The sequence below is a fragment of the Engystomops pustulosus genome, chromosome 4 (assembly GCF_040894005.1).
Source record: "Engystomops pustulosus chromosome 4, aEngPut4.maternal, whole genome shotgun sequence".
Lineage (NCBI taxonomy): Eukaryota > Metazoa > Chordata > Amphibia > Anura > Leptodactylidae > Engystomops > Engystomops pustulosus.
Window position 1 is genome coordinate 191,871,955 of NC_092414.1, and position 16,825 is coordinate 191,888,779.

The following is a 16,825-nucleotide window of genomic DNA, read 5'->3' on the forward strand; positions in this document are numbered from 1 at the left end:
GCCGCGTGTGCCGCCATATTGTGTCATGTCCTATACCCGCCTGTAGGAAACAATACACGTGTATTCACAACCAAGTTTATTTCCCCCATCATGATAGGGCCCTCCAGATGGGGAGGGGGGAAACAACATGGAAGCTGCTGCGTTTCAGTGGTTCATGCATACTGGTGGGTTATAAAGTGATCGAAAGCGAGTGTAAATAATAAGTTATAATTTATTCCTAGACATACACAGAAAGGATATATATATTTTTTTCATACTGAGCGGACACAGTGCCTCTGGAAGTGTCTTTCTCTGGGCCGCAGCCTGGATCTGCAGGTCACTGCTACAACATTTTTAGGATGTGTAACAGCAAAGTGCTGGTGGACCCATTGGTAGAAGAGTTTATAGCACCATAAGTACCAAGTGGGTGCCCATGAAGTGTGAATGTAATGGTCCCAGTATAGAGAGAGTGGTCAGGAATAGGTCTAATAATGCAGTCCCTGACAATCCACGTATCAGCCGTCATGGTCGCTGACTAGTACCATACTGCAGGGTGGAGGCTTTGCCGGCCTGGCAGCAAAGACGTCATATCCAGCAGATGGTAGATTAGTACGGTACTTTGGGTTTATGGGAATATGGGTCGTGCTCCTGTGATGTGTCTCTGGCCTGTGTGACCGGGATACATCCTATATCCGTGACGCATTAGGGACGGGATGGAATGACGCCAGAACTAGTTGGTTCATGCCGGTGTCGGCTTGGTTGGACAGTACCAGGGAATGTAAGATTAGTCGGAGAAATTTGCCACATGCCTCGTACTTTGCAGGATGAAGACCTTCCCCCTCCCCCCTATCTTGCACACATGAGGCGATATTCCTCTTCTCTCCTGGGCGTAGAAGGGATGACTGCAGGTCCCTCTTGTTCCTACCGGGTGGAAAGCTGATTGTTTATGAGGCCGCTGTATTGTTCAAACTTCTCTTCGGTCTCTGTGCTGTAAGATCCCCCTAAAAAAGAGAAAGAAAGAGGGTTATATTATACAAGCGCTAAGAAAGATTTATCATGGCTGCTGCTTCCTGATCTCCCCTGTGTTGGAGGTGTGTATGCCTCTTGATAAATTATGATCTATACCTGCTAGACTTCTATGCAAGCACCTATCTCCCTAAGGCACAAAGCCGTGTACAAGCCGTGATTTAGTCGAAATTCCCAGCAGAGAGACGGAAATTACAGCTACTCAGCCCTTTGGGCAGGGAGGGGTCGTGCCATTGGGTGGCGCAGGGCGTTCCTGGCCCTCACACTGCCTATAGCAGTGTTGGCGAACCTATGGCACAGGTGCCAGAGGTGGAACTCAGACTGCTCTCTGTGGGCACTCAAACTACTACCCCAGCACAGAGTTTACCAGACAGGACTCAAAGAATATAACTGCAGTCCCATGCAAGACAAGATTTACTAATCTCAGTGCTATTTTAACCCTTTAATTGCCGAGGACATATCTCGTACGTCCCCACAGGGTGGCACCTCAGTAGCCAAGCCAATATGAGATACATTCTAGATTATAGGAGCCATAACTTTGGATCCCTGGCACCTAGAATCTCTTGATTGCTTGGGACTGAAGAAAAGCGTGAAGGTGGAGAGGACCAGATTATCTTTGAAGGTCCTCCTGTTCCCATGAGTATTCCTGCACAGTGGGACACTGGAGAGAAGCAACAGTGATAGCCCAAATTTGCCCTCCTGCTTTCAGCTGTATCGATGTCCTGAGGAGACTGGCATGATTGAGAGAACAGTTCCAAAAATAAATAAATTACAGCTTATATTGGCACTTATGATAAATAAGTGGACTTTGTTGTAGTCTGGGCACTCGCTCTGTAAAAGGTTTGCTATCACTGGCCTATAGCCTGCATCCTTTCAGGCACAGAATAAATGAGAAGTGACCTGCTCACCGGGATTTATCAGGAGCTTAGAACCTTCTGATAAATCTAGGAAGTGCTGGGGTGCCATTATACGCTGGTGCACTTGGCCTCTAAGTGCCGCAAATAATGGACCCTTCTGTCATTATCGTTGAACACCTTACATGCCGACTTATAGATCGCCCTGTGTGTCACTCACCTATATGGCAGTTGTACATCCAGATTCGGTGGCCATCATATCTACAGCGACACTTCATGTTGTTGTTGGTGTAATCCGACTCGGCAACTTCTTGATTTGGGTTAATTATTATCTGCAGGGATTACAATGTAATGTTATATAAATGCACATTTACATGTCTGGGGATCACTACATGGCACATCTTTCAGTCTTTAAAGGGGGTTTGAAAAACATGGCTGCTTTCTTCTGAAAACAGCTCCACACCTGACAATGGGTAATGTGTGGTACTGCAACTCGGCTCCATTCGTCTCTATAAATCTGAGCTGCAATACCAGCACAAACCATGGTCAGCTGTGGCGCTGTTTGTGGAAGACAGCAGCCATGTTTTTCAATCCGTTTAAAGGCTCCCTCTCTGGTTTGACCGTGACTATAAAAAAAGAGTAAGGAAACTTCCAAGACGTCTTCAAAATGAGTAATCCTTCTCCTGCAGTAAGACACAGCTGTGTCTCTTGATCACTTTCCAAGGCTTCTCCTCTCCCCCCTATTAGTGAGGTAGCTAAATTCCGACTGATAAACACTCTTCCCCTTGTCACATTTTCTGTCCACGTTTTTCGAAGGATGAAACGCAAGAAGAATTTATAAGATATCACTGAGCTGGCTGTGAGACGAGGAGCAGCTGCAAAATGTGCAACCTGAATTAGGAACATATGGGTAACTATCAAAGCGACATGAAGGGGTATGGCAGCATAGTGTAAGTGCTTCAGATTCCCGCAGGGACCGGAGAGTAGTTACAACATATTCTTCCCGACATCAAGAGGGGGAGTATCATGTAATGATATAACAAGGTATGTGTGGTGTAGTGTTGGCACTACTAGTATGGTGTATATTATGGCTAGAATGTTGATGTGGCATATTTGGTCCATAGCGCTAACACTCAATGTGGAGGCAGTGGGCTGTAACATGGGTCATTCATGTTTGAGGCCACGTCTTTAATGCAAACATGGGACGATGCCAGTGCAATCAGCTGACAGCGGAATGGAATGGTGCCAATGGAGGACCCCCGCAGCACCGCCCTATACTGCAAGGTTGGCATCCTGAGGCTCACGGCTGCACCCATCTGCAACAACGTGACCTGGCCAGTGAGCCAGAGGGACTTCATCTGATTGGGGACAGCGTGCGACCACTGCCCTAAAGATGCCCCCTCTTGCTGTCACCTGGAATTCCCCCGAAAACGTGGCACACCCTCAGCTAGTGACCACGAATGTCTGGTGACTGCTAGGCACAATTAATTACTGTATATGGCATTCACTCAAATCTGTATAAGTGAGGTCCCATTTAGAGGGACAATCACAACCTATTAAATAATGTTTAAGGGGACATTCTCCTATCTGATGCCCATAACCTCTGATTAAGAGGCAACCTGAGTGTGGAATAATAGTGCTAATAGCACGTATTAGTTACATACTTGTAGTATCGGATACACCGCTGATATTTATTTTTAAATAAGAATCTAATAAAGTTACACATTTTATAATCTCAACCTCAACTTTCTTCTTCATCCACTTCACCTATCCGACAGCATCACTGTCAGGATGCCTGTATACAGCTGGGGTATAGGGACATTTCATGGGATGATATGGCAGAGATGTATTGTGGTACTTACTTGGAAGAAGTAGTCTCCAGGAGCCACATCTGTGATATCTATCCACTGGCAGTCAATATCATGCCTGTAGACATCCCAGCAGCCAACGCTGATGCCTTGTTCTCCAAAATTTGCACATACATATTGCTTCTGTACATCTGAAGGGATGAGAAAGAGGGGAGTGATGAACTTGGGTGGCTGTAGAGAGCAGGGGTGCAATGTGTCATTTAGTGCTATCAGACAAGGAAAAGGATCCCATAAAATAGAAGAAACTCTTCAAAGAGGCTTGAAGAACTCCACGTCATTGTTGTCGAAACAACTTTGTGCAATCAATCTGCAAACCAAGTGATGATTTGGAGGGAGTTTGTATACCTGTTTCACACTCCGAGTCCTCCAGGCAGAAGCTGGCCTTGTGCCCCTCGGCTATCTTGGTTCCGTTCAGGGTCAGTAGATCGTAGTGAGTGAAAACTTCCATGCTGTGAAAGTGTCTGAAAGGAACAAAGTAGAGATTCAACACGATGTGGGTTGTAATGAAGGTTTAGGATGCAAGATCCGCGCTGGAAAATTTTATATTGGGTAAATTCATTGGGGTAACATGGGAGGGTCATGGATAGAACTGGGAATACTTGATATAGGAGATAAGACATTTCTATATTCGTACGTTGGATTCAGCCTCTTCTTTCTAACCACACATGTTCCACAAAAACATTTCTTATATCTGATCTCCGATGAAAAATAAAAGTGCATGTCCTCATCATTTCTAACACTTGCTCCCTTCCAAACCACTGTCATCTATGTGAATGGTTAATCCACCTCTCATAATCTCCGATCATCACGAAGCCTCCTCCTATGTTCTCCTATTATCTGTTCTTTACAAAAACATTTCCAAGATCTCTCCCATGGATCCTCTATTCTCTGGAACTCATTATCCCCAACACATTCTTGTCTGACACAATCCAAATCTTCAAAAGAATTCTGAAAACCCATCTCTTCAAAAAAGCCTCCAACCTACAGCCTCCCTACTATCTCCACAGCTTCTATCACCACCGACAGTCTCGCCACTTACTTCATAGATTGGTTAATCTCTTATTTAGTTCACGTTTATTATACTTGATTTACTCTTAGGTAAGTCAACGCCTTTTCAGAACCCTGAATGACGCCCCTGAAACAGGATGAAAGCAACGAGCTGGAAAAGCAAAAACACGAGACCTTGGACGTGTTCGCATGAGATATAAAAAGCAAGATGCCGACTTTCATTTAGTCGTTTACCTCCACTAAAACTCAAGACGTCTAAGACTTTCATCTGTAGCAAACACATCAGGAATTCATAAAATTCAAAAAAGAACTGAGCCACGTGTCCTAACACATCACACATGGAAGAACACCACCATTGCACTCAATGCTGAGGGAGACCAACACATGTCTATAAAAGGGTTATAGGAAGACTCCTTGCTGGCCCTCTGGTTCCTCTTAGTATTGTGGTGCTGGACAGATAGTAAGACTATTGAGATCTACAGTCCCAATCGACAAAACTCAACACATGTGCAACGTGTGAACTCATTTTTCCTAGAGTGCTTTACAAACGCAAGTTAAAACTAGACTTCATAAATCAGATATTACACGCAGAGCTGGAAGTCTACAAGCGGCCGCCCAAGGGCAGGGAGTGGGGTAGACCAAATATGATTGATGCTTATATGATATGAAGACTATAGAGATGGTTTGTGATATGAGATCTCATGGTTTTTGTAATGTGTGGGGGGCAGGATTTAACGTAATTTACCAAAATACGTACATGTATTCTGAATAGTGAATCCTCCTCTCTTTTACCTCCTCATACTGAAGTTCCTGACCACAAAGTGGCCGCTGATGGAGGGTCATGTGACCTCTTTGTGTCCATGAATAATCACCCTGCCAGGACCTTAATCTTATATTCATGAATACTATCATAAGGGCCTGGCAGTTGCTCATGGACAAATAGAGATCACATGACCCTCCATCCAGAGGCCATTTTATGGACTGGAGTGTCTCGCTGATGAACAATTAATAGATGTATATTGGTAATTACCTAATATACTACCCACCACAAACTTACAAAGACTTCCTCCTGCCTGGAGCCACAATCACCCTACGTGATCCCAGGTTAATGTAAATGTTGCACCTTCTGGCAATATTTTAAAAAAAAAAGGTTTTACATCCGAGAAAAAGAACAAGTTCATCCAGATAATATTAATGAATTGTACAATATATGATAAGATTTGGCAGATATTTGATGTACTGATCCCTATTTTATGGGGTCAGGTAAGTTCCCTTATATAAAGAAGAGGTATTCTACACCCCTTGGCAGTGACACCTGCATTTTCCATACCTTTCAGGACATCACGTTCTGTACGTTCTCCTGACTGATCCCCCCCCCTACTTCTTCCTCTCCGACTATTGATCCTGTGACTTTTCTGCCCAAAGCCACAACACACAGATTCCTGCTCTCGCCTCATACCACCTGGGCCAAGGCCCTACCTTACACAAAACCATAGATATGTAGCCTTCCCTCCCAGTTCTGGGAGCGACTGCCAGGAACACAAGCCGGTCTTTCTTCTGATTCTGTGTTCCTCGACTCCACTCTGGGACGCTCTTTATGGCATGTATAATTAGGGGAGGGGTGTACTGAAGTGCAGCTCGGTCCTCGGTACACCACCATACTATATTTAAGAGTTATTTTGGCTTTAGTCTGCTTGGCAATTCTACATTTAGATCAACTAATCTTATTCCGATCAATAGTAAATAACAGCAAGAAAGAGTATCAGGCTCATGAGGGCAGGAAGGAAAGGGAAGCCGTCCAGGTAGGAATGGATTTATTTTAAGAGGGAAATGAAGCTTATTTTTGTAACAGGTCGGCTCAGTAGTCTGATGTGTTTACTGGAACATTTCTGCACTTCGAACCCAAGGACAAGGTGAAAGGGACTGGATGGGAAGTAGGAAGGGCAGGGTTGAGATTCCAGCTACTGCTGAGGAGCACTGCTTATTTTTTGTTCACACAGGCCATGTCCACAGGTCAGCCAATTGTGCTATGGGGACCATAGGGAACTCAAAAATGGAGAAAAGCTCTGTGTAATACGTCACACATTATATGAAAACCGCCTGCCTAATAATGTCTAGGTCTCCTTCGCATCTCCAAATTGTATCTGACTGATCTGTGGCTAAGTTGTTCCATACTGAACATGTCATGGTGATGATCCTGTTACCGATTCCTTGGTTGTCACATCTTGGAACACTTTCAGTAGGAAGTAACCAGAGGGATCACCACAAGACCTTTTGTTTTGGAGATTCTCTGATCTACTCGCCGAGTCGTCACAATTTGGTCCTCATCAAAGTTGTTTAGATACTTACTCTTGCCCATTTTTCCACAGAAACACTGAAAAACTCACCATTTACTATATCCCTAGTATATCTCAAACAGAAAGTATTATCCCAAAATAATTAGGCGCTTTATGGATTCCCCATGGATTTTGAATAACAAATCATGGTTTTAGTTGAGCTGCATCCTTCTCAGTCACTTACCGGTGGCATTCGTGCCATATCCATGCGTGGCGTCCAGCCTTAGGTCGGAAATCAGCTTGTCCATTGTTGTGTATCTGTGAGCTGAAGCGCAGGAGGCGGCGGTATCCTGTGGTGTAACTGGCACGGTCTGCTGAGGAGGAGAGGCAGCGCTCTTCATGGGCACACTGAAGCATAAACATGGGCCTGTCCTCCAGGTAAGTGGTCTGCTCAACCAATGGGGCGTTTAAGACAAGATCTGGGGCAGCTATTGAAGACAAGGTTTAGGTTTAAAATTGGTTGCCTTGAGTTATATTGTGAGGTGTAGAATTGGTAAAGTTAGGGAAATACCTACTTTCTGCGCAAGAGACTCCAGCAGAAAAGCTTCCTCCACCTTTGGGGCAGTTGATGTTGAACCCATCATGTCTGCAATGTGCCAGAGACATCTCGGTGCCTGAACATTTGACACCACTCATGATGACGTCGTCAGCTGTGATGTCCCCCTGCCAGTACCATGTTTCCTGGAGAGTTAAGAAGATGCTGTGACTGGTGTAACATTAACCATGGTATCAACCTATTAATACCCATGTGGCACAGTCAGTACTTACCTGGAATGCATGGCTGGCAAAGCCCAGTCCTAACTGCCTACACACTATCATTGCCTCCATGGTGCCCCATCCATCACTACACACCGTGCCCCATTTAAGTGTGCCATTTCGTTCCATCAGCACCTCAACTCGGCCCTCGTAGGGGTTACGGCCTCCATTAAGACGGATCTGTGTAGAAACATAATCTTGGATGATATAGGAAAATACTATTTTCATTTCCATGTTCATTATATATCTAGATTTTTTTGAGGGGGGGGAATAGTATTTGAGAAGGCTACTTGGCCAATATATAAATCAACATGTACACCAATGGGTTGTTACTTTGTACAGTGCACTGTTCATCTCTTGTTCAAGACAACAATGGGGACATATCCAAGAAGTGACATCACTAATGCCGTGCTGTGGACAACCATTTCATATGGATCTTACCTGGTTTTGAAATCCCATGGCAGGTACATTACACTTCACTGCAGCGTCCTCCTCGTGGTTGCAGCCAGTGGAGTGGGTGTTGAATTTGCAGTCTATAATGGACTTTTCAAAGCCGCTGCACTCGATCTCGCTCATATGGATGTGGCCCATTCCTAAGTAGATACCAACAACATCTTGCGTCACCATGTCATCCTTGTATTACACATCAGGGACTCCTATCGATACTTATCATCTAACATTACCTTGCCCCAACTGTGCTCCGACCAAGGCTTCTTTGGCGCTTCCAAACCCAAGTTCCCTGCAGACGACACTAGCAGATACCAAGTTCCACCGATCGTCACAAATCGTCCCCCACTCGTTATTCTTTAGGACCTCAACTCGTCCTTCTCCAATATTGGCTCCACCTCTCAGACGTACTAGAGGCTGCTATAAAATGCAATAAAAATGCCACTTAGTTGAGTCATTCATCATAAAGCCATAATAAAAACCCTGCTTTCAAATACGGTAAAGATGTTCCACAATGCCACTTGCTTTTCAACTTAAAGGGTATGCATCAGAGGTGTTGATCAGCTCTGAAGAGTTGTTACCTGTGTGTTTGCTAGGGACAGCAGGGAAAGTAGATTTATATTCCAAAATTGTATTTTTTTTTACAGGTACCCAACTTCCTCACACTGATATGCTCTGAGCTCCCTGCATTGTGCTGCTCTACAGCCCCTCCCCTTCCTTTGAGAGTATCCAATGAGAAACATGGAACAACTGTTATTTGAATCTGATGGGAGGGTCTGTGAGGCAGCATAGAGTTAACAGCAAAGAACAAAGCTGTGTGAGGACTCCAACTACATTGAAGAAGCTAAAAAGCTGGAGACATAGTTAGTACGAGGAGGCCTGTAAAAAATCTAACTCTGTCTGGTGTCTGCAATGTCAAAGCTGCTGACAGGAAAAGTTATGAAAAATTAAAATGTATATTTAAATACAACCACACAAAGTGACTCGTGGATAACATCTAGGGTTCCTAGAGTGATAACCCAAAAGAAACAACCTGTACGAGATGACACAGTCCTTAGGTGACGGTGGTATCATTCACAGAACCTTAGTCTTACCTCTTGACGGAAAGCTTTGCGGAATCCGCTTGCAGGACTGGGGGCGAAGGCTCTTCCAGGAGTACAGCTTACAACTGCGGGAGCTCCATCTGAGCAGATCTGGTCTGTGGTGATATTAGTGGGGAGTACCCCACCCAAGTTGCAGGAAGAGAAGTGGGCCTCATTTCCAGAGCAGTTGGCTGAAAATTGCCAGTAGGTGTGCTTCTTACGAGTCGCGAACATTCTGGAGAAAGTGGAGGGAAGAAACATCAACCACCTACTAATGGGAGTTTGTAGGTTCTTCTTAGTCAGGAGATCAGAAATCACTTCCTTCCATTTACATGTCCTAGTTCTTAGGTAAGGATAGCCACTTACTTGTACACCTTCTGGTTGTATTTCCTCTCTCCTGGGAAGCCGAACATGCCACATATTACTCTGCTGTTCTTTTGGGTCCAGTGGGTGTCACACACCTGCTTCCAAGTCTTATCTACCTTGACTTCTACATAACCCTCAGTCACAGGGACACGTTTCCGGTAGGTGGCTAGGATCGGGCGTATCCGCACATCTTCAACCTGGATATGTAGCTCCTACCATGAAAGGAATATTTAATTCAAAGACCATAAATATAAAGCTGTCCTGTAAATTATTCTCTCAGCAGACTGCAATGAATGAACCTGATCAAGTATAAATGATACACAAAATAATAAGAAATGCATAATTTTTCTATTTGAAGGGACAGTCCACTTTGAACAATTAAATTTTGGAAGACCTAAAATAATCAGAGGGTGTCCAGATGTGAAGTGGAAAGAGTGTAAGCTCAGCAGTCTAGGAAAGTGTGAGGGATAATAGTGCTCTCTTATAGCTTGTCCAGCACACCCGCAGTGAGTCACAGCTAGTACTCCACGCTACGTGACCGCAGCAGAATGAAGGCCTATTGGGGTTGTCTACCAGATGTGTATTTAACCCCACAGGAACAGAAGAGACACAGATGTATTGTATTTTATAGATATCTCTTTTCATTATAAAAATAGGCTATTTATAACGACAAAATTTAGGAAGAAAGTCTAAATAGGTATATAAATAGTTTGTATTAATGCAGAAAGAGACATAAGCTTGTCTACCATCTGGACTCTTCTGGGTTTTTAAGCTTACCCTTTTCTGTCAGTGTCTTTGGACAGTCAGTCAATGCTATCTTAGTCTGTGTCTCTGTGTGCTGATACCAGAGTGTCTTCCATCTTGCTGCCCAAGCAGCAGAACCAATCTGACTCCAGCTAGCCAGCCCTCCAAAAACTGGATTAGAACTAGGACCGGTCAGGCCCTGATAGGGTAATGTTACAATAGCACCAGTCATGATCAGTCCCCATCTGCTGGGGCTTAACAAGACCCCTAGGTTATGTACAATATTCAGGTGGTATAGTGACGTATCATGCTATACATCCACAACTCAATGTCATCACATTTCTTGGTTTTGTGACAGGACTGGGGGAATAGTATGTAAATAGTAAAAGGGAGTCAATATCAAGTTTATTTCTACCACCATACTTTATAACAAAGGCAATCCATTTTGCCTCCATTTTGAAGACCCAAATTGCTTATAGTAAAGGTCCAACAAAGGCTGTGCCCCCTTGTTATGCTACTTCTATAGTTCCTACACCCATGTTGAGGCACAATGGGTGTATGCACAATTATCTAATGCAGATAAATGGCAAAATTTAACCAGATATTTGTAATTTGTAATGGTCATGGATTTCGTAGTAGAAGTTGAAGGTCAGGAATGACATTCCCGTTGCCTCCTGACTTTCCATAACGGGTCAAATGTATTTTCTTCAGAATATACAGAGAAACCGCACCAGATGGTTTTGCATGGAAAACAAACTGGAGATGGGTAAACAAGGGCTTATCTGCTCTGAAAACATGTCTGATGAATAAATGGCTCTGAATCTGCAGAACGGCCTAAATATACTGTCACACACTCTGTGTACACACAGGGCGCAGATTGCCCGCTATATATACCCTGGCTAGCCTTCTTTTAGCTGTGACCACGCATTCGGCAAACACAGCTTCTTCATGCAGAAGAGACACTGAACCCGTGACCCAGACGCTTCACACGACACCAGACCGAGCACCCTCAGCACCGAGACCAGGTCCAGACAGGGAGCAGCGCAGCCTGGGCAGAGAGTAAACAGGGCAGAGCCTCGAGTGGTGGGGCACACCTAAGGCAAACCCCTCACATCATGGGAAAACTGATTAAAGGAATCACGTCTTCTAGACGTCTAACTTTTAAAGAGAATCTGTGGATACTGGTAGATATAATTTTAGGATGTTAAGTGGATGTCATTTGGCTATGACATATTTTATTACATTTTTAACAAAGACAAGCGGACTCTTGTCATCGCAGGGATTCATAAACCATTTTTTACAGAAAACTGAAAAACATCACTTTTATTGGTATGTAAAACTATTGTTGGGAATACAAATGTACTCAAGAGAAACTGGTGCTTTAAAAACAGAAGTGTCTGAGGTAAAACTGTTCTAGTTGCCCATGAATACCAATCAGAGTTCAGCATTCATTTTATAAACAGCTGTGGGAAAATGAAAGCTGAGCTCTGATTGGTTTCCTTAGGCAACTAGAACTCAGCTCTAAGAAACTTCTGATAAATCTCCCCAAAACATTTTATAGTGTTAGATATAGGGGCACATTTACTTACCCGGTCCGTTCGCGATCCAGCGGCGCGTTCTCTGCACTGGATTCGGGTCCGGCCGGGATTCATCAAAGCAGTTCCTCTGACGTCCACCAGGTGGCGCTGCTGCGCTGAAGTCCGCTGGAATGCCTCGAAATACACCGGCCTATCCAAGATGAAGGTGAGTGAAATTTTAGCGACACAAATTTTTTTTTAAATGCGGCGGTTTTTCCGAATACGTCGGGTTTTCGTTCGGCCACGCCCCCCGATTTCCGTCGCGTGCATACCGGCGCCGATGCGCCAAATTCCGATCGCGTGCGCCAAAAACCCGGGGCAATTCAGGTACAATCGGCGCAAATCGGAAATATTCGGGTAACACGTCGGGAAAACGCGAATCGGGCCCTTAGTAAATGACCCCCATAGTGTTAGATACATCCTATTGAGTGCCAAGCGACAGAGTCAAAGAAGGTTTAGTTTTGAGTCATACAATTAGATAGTGGACAGCTAGGCCTTGTACCAACTCTGAACTTCAATGACAATAACAGGATATATGTCACTGAATGTAACATATATATTGTGTCACATTAACTGCCAAATGAACTAAAGGCCATCCCTTTTGTTGCTACTGAGTGTATAAAGTTTAGTGCCGGAGTTATTCCTACACTTCCAGTATATGTGACTGGAGTATTAGGGGATGTTATTAGAGAATGACAGTATATAACATGTAATCACAGAATGAAGGTCCTGTGGGGTTGTGGTTTAGACCCTGAGTAAAGTCACAATGAAATCATGATAAGTTCAATAAGGGAGAACCCCATAGGGGATCAGGGCTTAGCCCAACCTGGGATTGACCCCGGGAACAGCCACTACATAGGTCAAATACATAACTTAGTCCTAGGTTGTTGCTAATACATTTCCTTTAAGTTTGCAACCTATCACCAGAATCCATCCTGATAAACCAGTGGCACTTACCGTACTCATAGAGCCAGGCATCTTATGTCATCTTATATTTGTTATCCATGGCCTCCTCAAATCAGCTTTTAACATTATGCTAATGAGCCAGAAGAGCTCCTAGGGGTGTTACGAGGGTCACGGTGTCTGGATACATAAGTAAGTGTCTCTGGTTTTTCACGCTGGATTTTGCTGGGAGATTTCCTTTAAGGTCTGGTTCACATCTCGTTTTGTGAACACGTCCAGCGTGTTTGAGCATTCATGCTGAAGGTGACCTTAAACTAAATTTAGACTATAAAAGTACCCATTCGGCCTTCGTCAGTCAGTATACTTGGCTTTACTAAACCATAAGATGGAACATCATAGTAGACTACACAAGGTCATCATCCACTTAATGGACTCCTTAATGACCTATGACAGATATATCTCACTGTATGCTCATACATGTCTGCAGTAGTCGTCCAATGTAAGTATAAGTTAGGAATCCTCCTTTGTGACTAAACGAGATGTGAACAGAGTCCTAGGAAGAAAATCTCAACCTAAAAAGTTATTCACTGGGAAGGTCTAAAATCCCACATGGAACGTTTAGTAACATATGGGATCCCTTTATTATCTAGGCATACTGTTATATGTGCAATTTCCTGATACAATGTGTGACTATCTCAGCAGGACATATGTAAGCGGCACAGTACAGCACTGTGTATACAGAGAGCGTGTGAGCTAGGAAATGTGTACTGTACACTAGGTGTGATTACTGTGCGCAAACACTAACCCACGCAGCGCAGCGGCCGTCTGCTCCCACTTCTTATGGTAAGGATCCGATTAGAGGAAACTAAAATAATGCAGAATTTTGTAATACGTAGAGGGATTGTATACATATATTAGATGTATGTTTATACAGGGTGGTATATAAGACATGTGTAATAATTGTATATAAGAAGGGAAAAGCACTGATATATGGAAGAAGTACTGTACAATGTCAGAATTCTCCCAAATTAGATTCTTTGAAAGACAAATAGAGTATGAGGTCTACACTGGGTGTACGAAGGACATCATGACTAATGGAAAACTTGACATGGCGAGTGATTAATGCCATAGGCAGCTCTGTCCAGTGCTACCAGTCCCTTCTGTCCAGCGGGACCACCAAAGACTCAACTATCCTCTAAATCAAAAGCATATGAAGAAAACAGGGGGTGTTTTCCTAATGGTTCACATCATTACATGGCACCATCTGGAACTGATGGACTCTACAATCATTCCTGAGAAGGAAGACAGGGTGACCCTTGGGACAAGTTCAAGTAGGAGTGGAAAGGGCAACCTTAGTTGGGTCCCGCTTTTCACCAGAGGCCATGCTTTCATCTTACAAAACATGGACTATATACAAATTCTATCTATAATTTAAAAAGTCTAATCCTCACCTCCAGCCTCTCCACCAAGGCATTGTCACTTTTGAATCCAGGAATCCTCCGATCGCTACATTGAACTCCCACATCCTCGCTGTGCTTACAGTCCGTCACTCCCCACCCATTGTGGGTGCACTCAGCAAGGCTCTTCTCCCTCCCGTTACAGTGCACATTGTCCATCCAGATTCGTCCTTTTGGAAACAATCAGCATGGTCATATCGCATTATGGGTAATAATAACAATCCTACTATGAGGACACCTACTCTTGGCTGGGTAGTACATAATTTATAAATCCTGCTCTATTTAAAAAAAAAATAACATTGGAGAAACTACATTGGCCTGGATCATTTCTTGAAATTCAGGTAAGTCCCTGCATATTTGGACCAGTTGCCAAGTCAATTTCTATACCAGGTTCCAAAAGCATGCAGTGTATTTCCAATTATGTGACAACTTATTATTTTGTGATAACACCAGATAACCGGATTATTGGTTAAACTAATCACTGATTGGATATTAGAAAACATCAAAATTTAAATGGTCACTTACTGTTCAAAAAACTTTATATCAATCAAAAGTGAACACAAAAAAACGTTGTAAAATATCTTATTAGAGATAAATGACTCTTTCTTGACTTATTTTCGGTCTTATCATATTCCCTTCGACTTCATTACTAAGCTTGCTATTGGTAATTTTGGCAGAATTTAGTTTTGCTAGCGTGATGGATAGAAGCTAACTGAAACTTGAGATTACATACAGTAGTAGTCAATGGGGAGGAGAGGGGGAGCGATGAGTCTCCACCCAGCAGACGTCAAATAAGAGGACAGTTAAAAAGTAAAGCTAGAAGTCACATAATGCCCAACAGAAGTGACTGCTCGTGTACACACACTGGACGAAGGAGGTCTGAAAAGTTAGTATTGTGCTTGTACTGTGCATACTACCCACATTGTCCCAACTTAGCTCTATAAAAATATTGAGCATGAAGATTATGGGGTGTTGGTTAGTCAAAAATTTCGGTGCCAGTTCATGTTCACTTCTGGGGGGGGGCCTAAAAGCGCAAAGTTTGGTACAAACCCAAACTTTGTGGTTTGGGTATGCTCATGACTAGTGTAGGTCTTACCTTCCCCTTTGCCATACTTAGAGCTAGGTGCCCATGAAACTGCCTCCATGTAGCCCAGGTCTCGACAGGCGATGTGGGCAGCATACAAAGAAAAATCGTCATCGCAGACTGTGCCCCATTCTCCGTTATAGAAAACTTCCACCCTTCCTTCGTTGTGCTTGCGTTTCTCTCCAGCTAGCCGCACATGGATTTTTGCTGTTGGCTTGGGTGGCTGTGTGGGCAGTGGCTCAGGAGCCTGTGGCTGGTGATATTCTGGATAATACTGCCAGTGTTCATACTGCCCCATTGTGGGTACAGACAAAGCGAGGAATAACAGGAATATGTGAGCCACCAACATGGTTTATGACCAAAGAAACGCCTCACCTGCAATGAAAGACAGAAACAGATGTATGAGACCAGGACACGTACTTAGATCACTACCTCAGACTTACCTAATTTGAAATCCATACCAAGCCCCCATCATTTCTAGTATAGTACTGGAATAACATCAGTCTCCTAAGCCCGGATGCAAGCCCCTAGTTGTGCCCACTATGCCAGTCGATACCTATTGTGCTCACGTATAACTATATGTATGTATTAGGTCCAGAGAGCAGCTGCCCCCTTGACCTCTAGTCCATAAGACGAGCAATTAGAGGCTTCATTTTAAGATATTCATCACTAGATGGCGCTGTTCTATTAAAGGAAACCTTAGACCCAACATTTATGTATACTTCATGCACTTTTAAAGGGGAGTTCTACTTTTAATGTTTTTGCGATGAGTCAGAATATAACATCTCACATTTCGAGTAAGAAGGGGGTGATAAGGAATGCCATGTTTATTCTATGTTAAGTTCATAAAGTAATGGACCACACAATAGTATAACCATTTGAGCTATGAGATTCACAGCTCAGACCTGGCGTAGAAGTGCCCCGACACTGCGCTGCCGGGCCGGGGGATTTATCAGGAGGCTGCACCATCCACATCTGGATTTTAAAAGATACATTACCGTATTTTTTGGACTATAAGGCGCACCGGATTATAAGGCGCACCATCAATAAATACTTGCTAAAACATCTAGGTTCATGTATAAGGCGCACCGTATTATAAGGCGCACCTGATTATAAGGATAAATGACCAGCAGGTGGCAGACCTGTGCACAGTTAAAGGCAGCTGTTGTCTTTAAGTACAGTTCATATATAAGGCGCACAAAAAATCATTTTTTTGTGCGCCTTATAGTCCGAAAAATACGGACTGAAAAAAAGGCTGTGGTGAACTCTGCAGAATGGGTAAAAAAAAGTCACAAAGTTTTGCACAAATAATCGAAAAATGCACAAAAATAAGATAAA

The 16,825-nt window shown here is 43.6% G+C and overlaps 1 protein-coding gene across 1 annotated transcript in view; it reads right to left on the reverse strand.

The window, feature by feature from the left end:
- Nucleotides 1-83: 83 nt before the first annotated feature.
- Nucleotides 84-16,825, reverse strand: part of LOXL2 (lysyl oxidase like 2) — a 32,325-nt gene continuing 15,583 nt past the window's right edge. Inside the window, exons 2-14 of the mRNA XM_072149088.1 lie at nucleotides 15,500-15,862; nucleotides 14,398-14,573; nucleotides 9,723-9,934; nucleotides 9,369-9,591; nucleotides 8,511-8,694; nucleotides 8,269-8,420; nucleotides 7,840-8,007; nucleotides 7,587-7,752; nucleotides 7,256-7,499; nucleotides 4,073-4,188; nucleotides 3,722-3,858; nucleotides 2,080-2,191; nucleotides 84-980 (exon numbers count right to left, since the gene is read on the reverse strand). Coding sequence (XP_072005189.1) covers nucleotides 901-980; nucleotides 2,080-2,191; nucleotides 3,722-3,858; nucleotides 4,073-4,188; nucleotides 7,256-7,499; nucleotides 7,587-7,752; nucleotides 7,840-8,007; nucleotides 8,269-8,420; nucleotides 8,511-8,694; nucleotides 9,369-9,591; nucleotides 9,723-9,934; nucleotides 14,398-14,573; nucleotides 15,500-15,836 — 2,307 coding nt within the window. The 5' untranslated portion in view covers nucleotides 15,837-15,862 and the 3' untranslated portion in view covers nucleotides 84-900. The remainder of the gene's footprint in view (nucleotides 981-2,079; nucleotides 2,192-3,721; nucleotides 3,859-4,072; nucleotides 4,189-7,255; nucleotides 7,500-7,586; nucleotides 7,753-7,839; nucleotides 8,008-8,268; nucleotides 8,421-8,510; nucleotides 8,695-9,368; nucleotides 9,592-9,722; nucleotides 9,935-14,397; nucleotides 14,574-15,499; nucleotides 15,863-16,825) is intronic.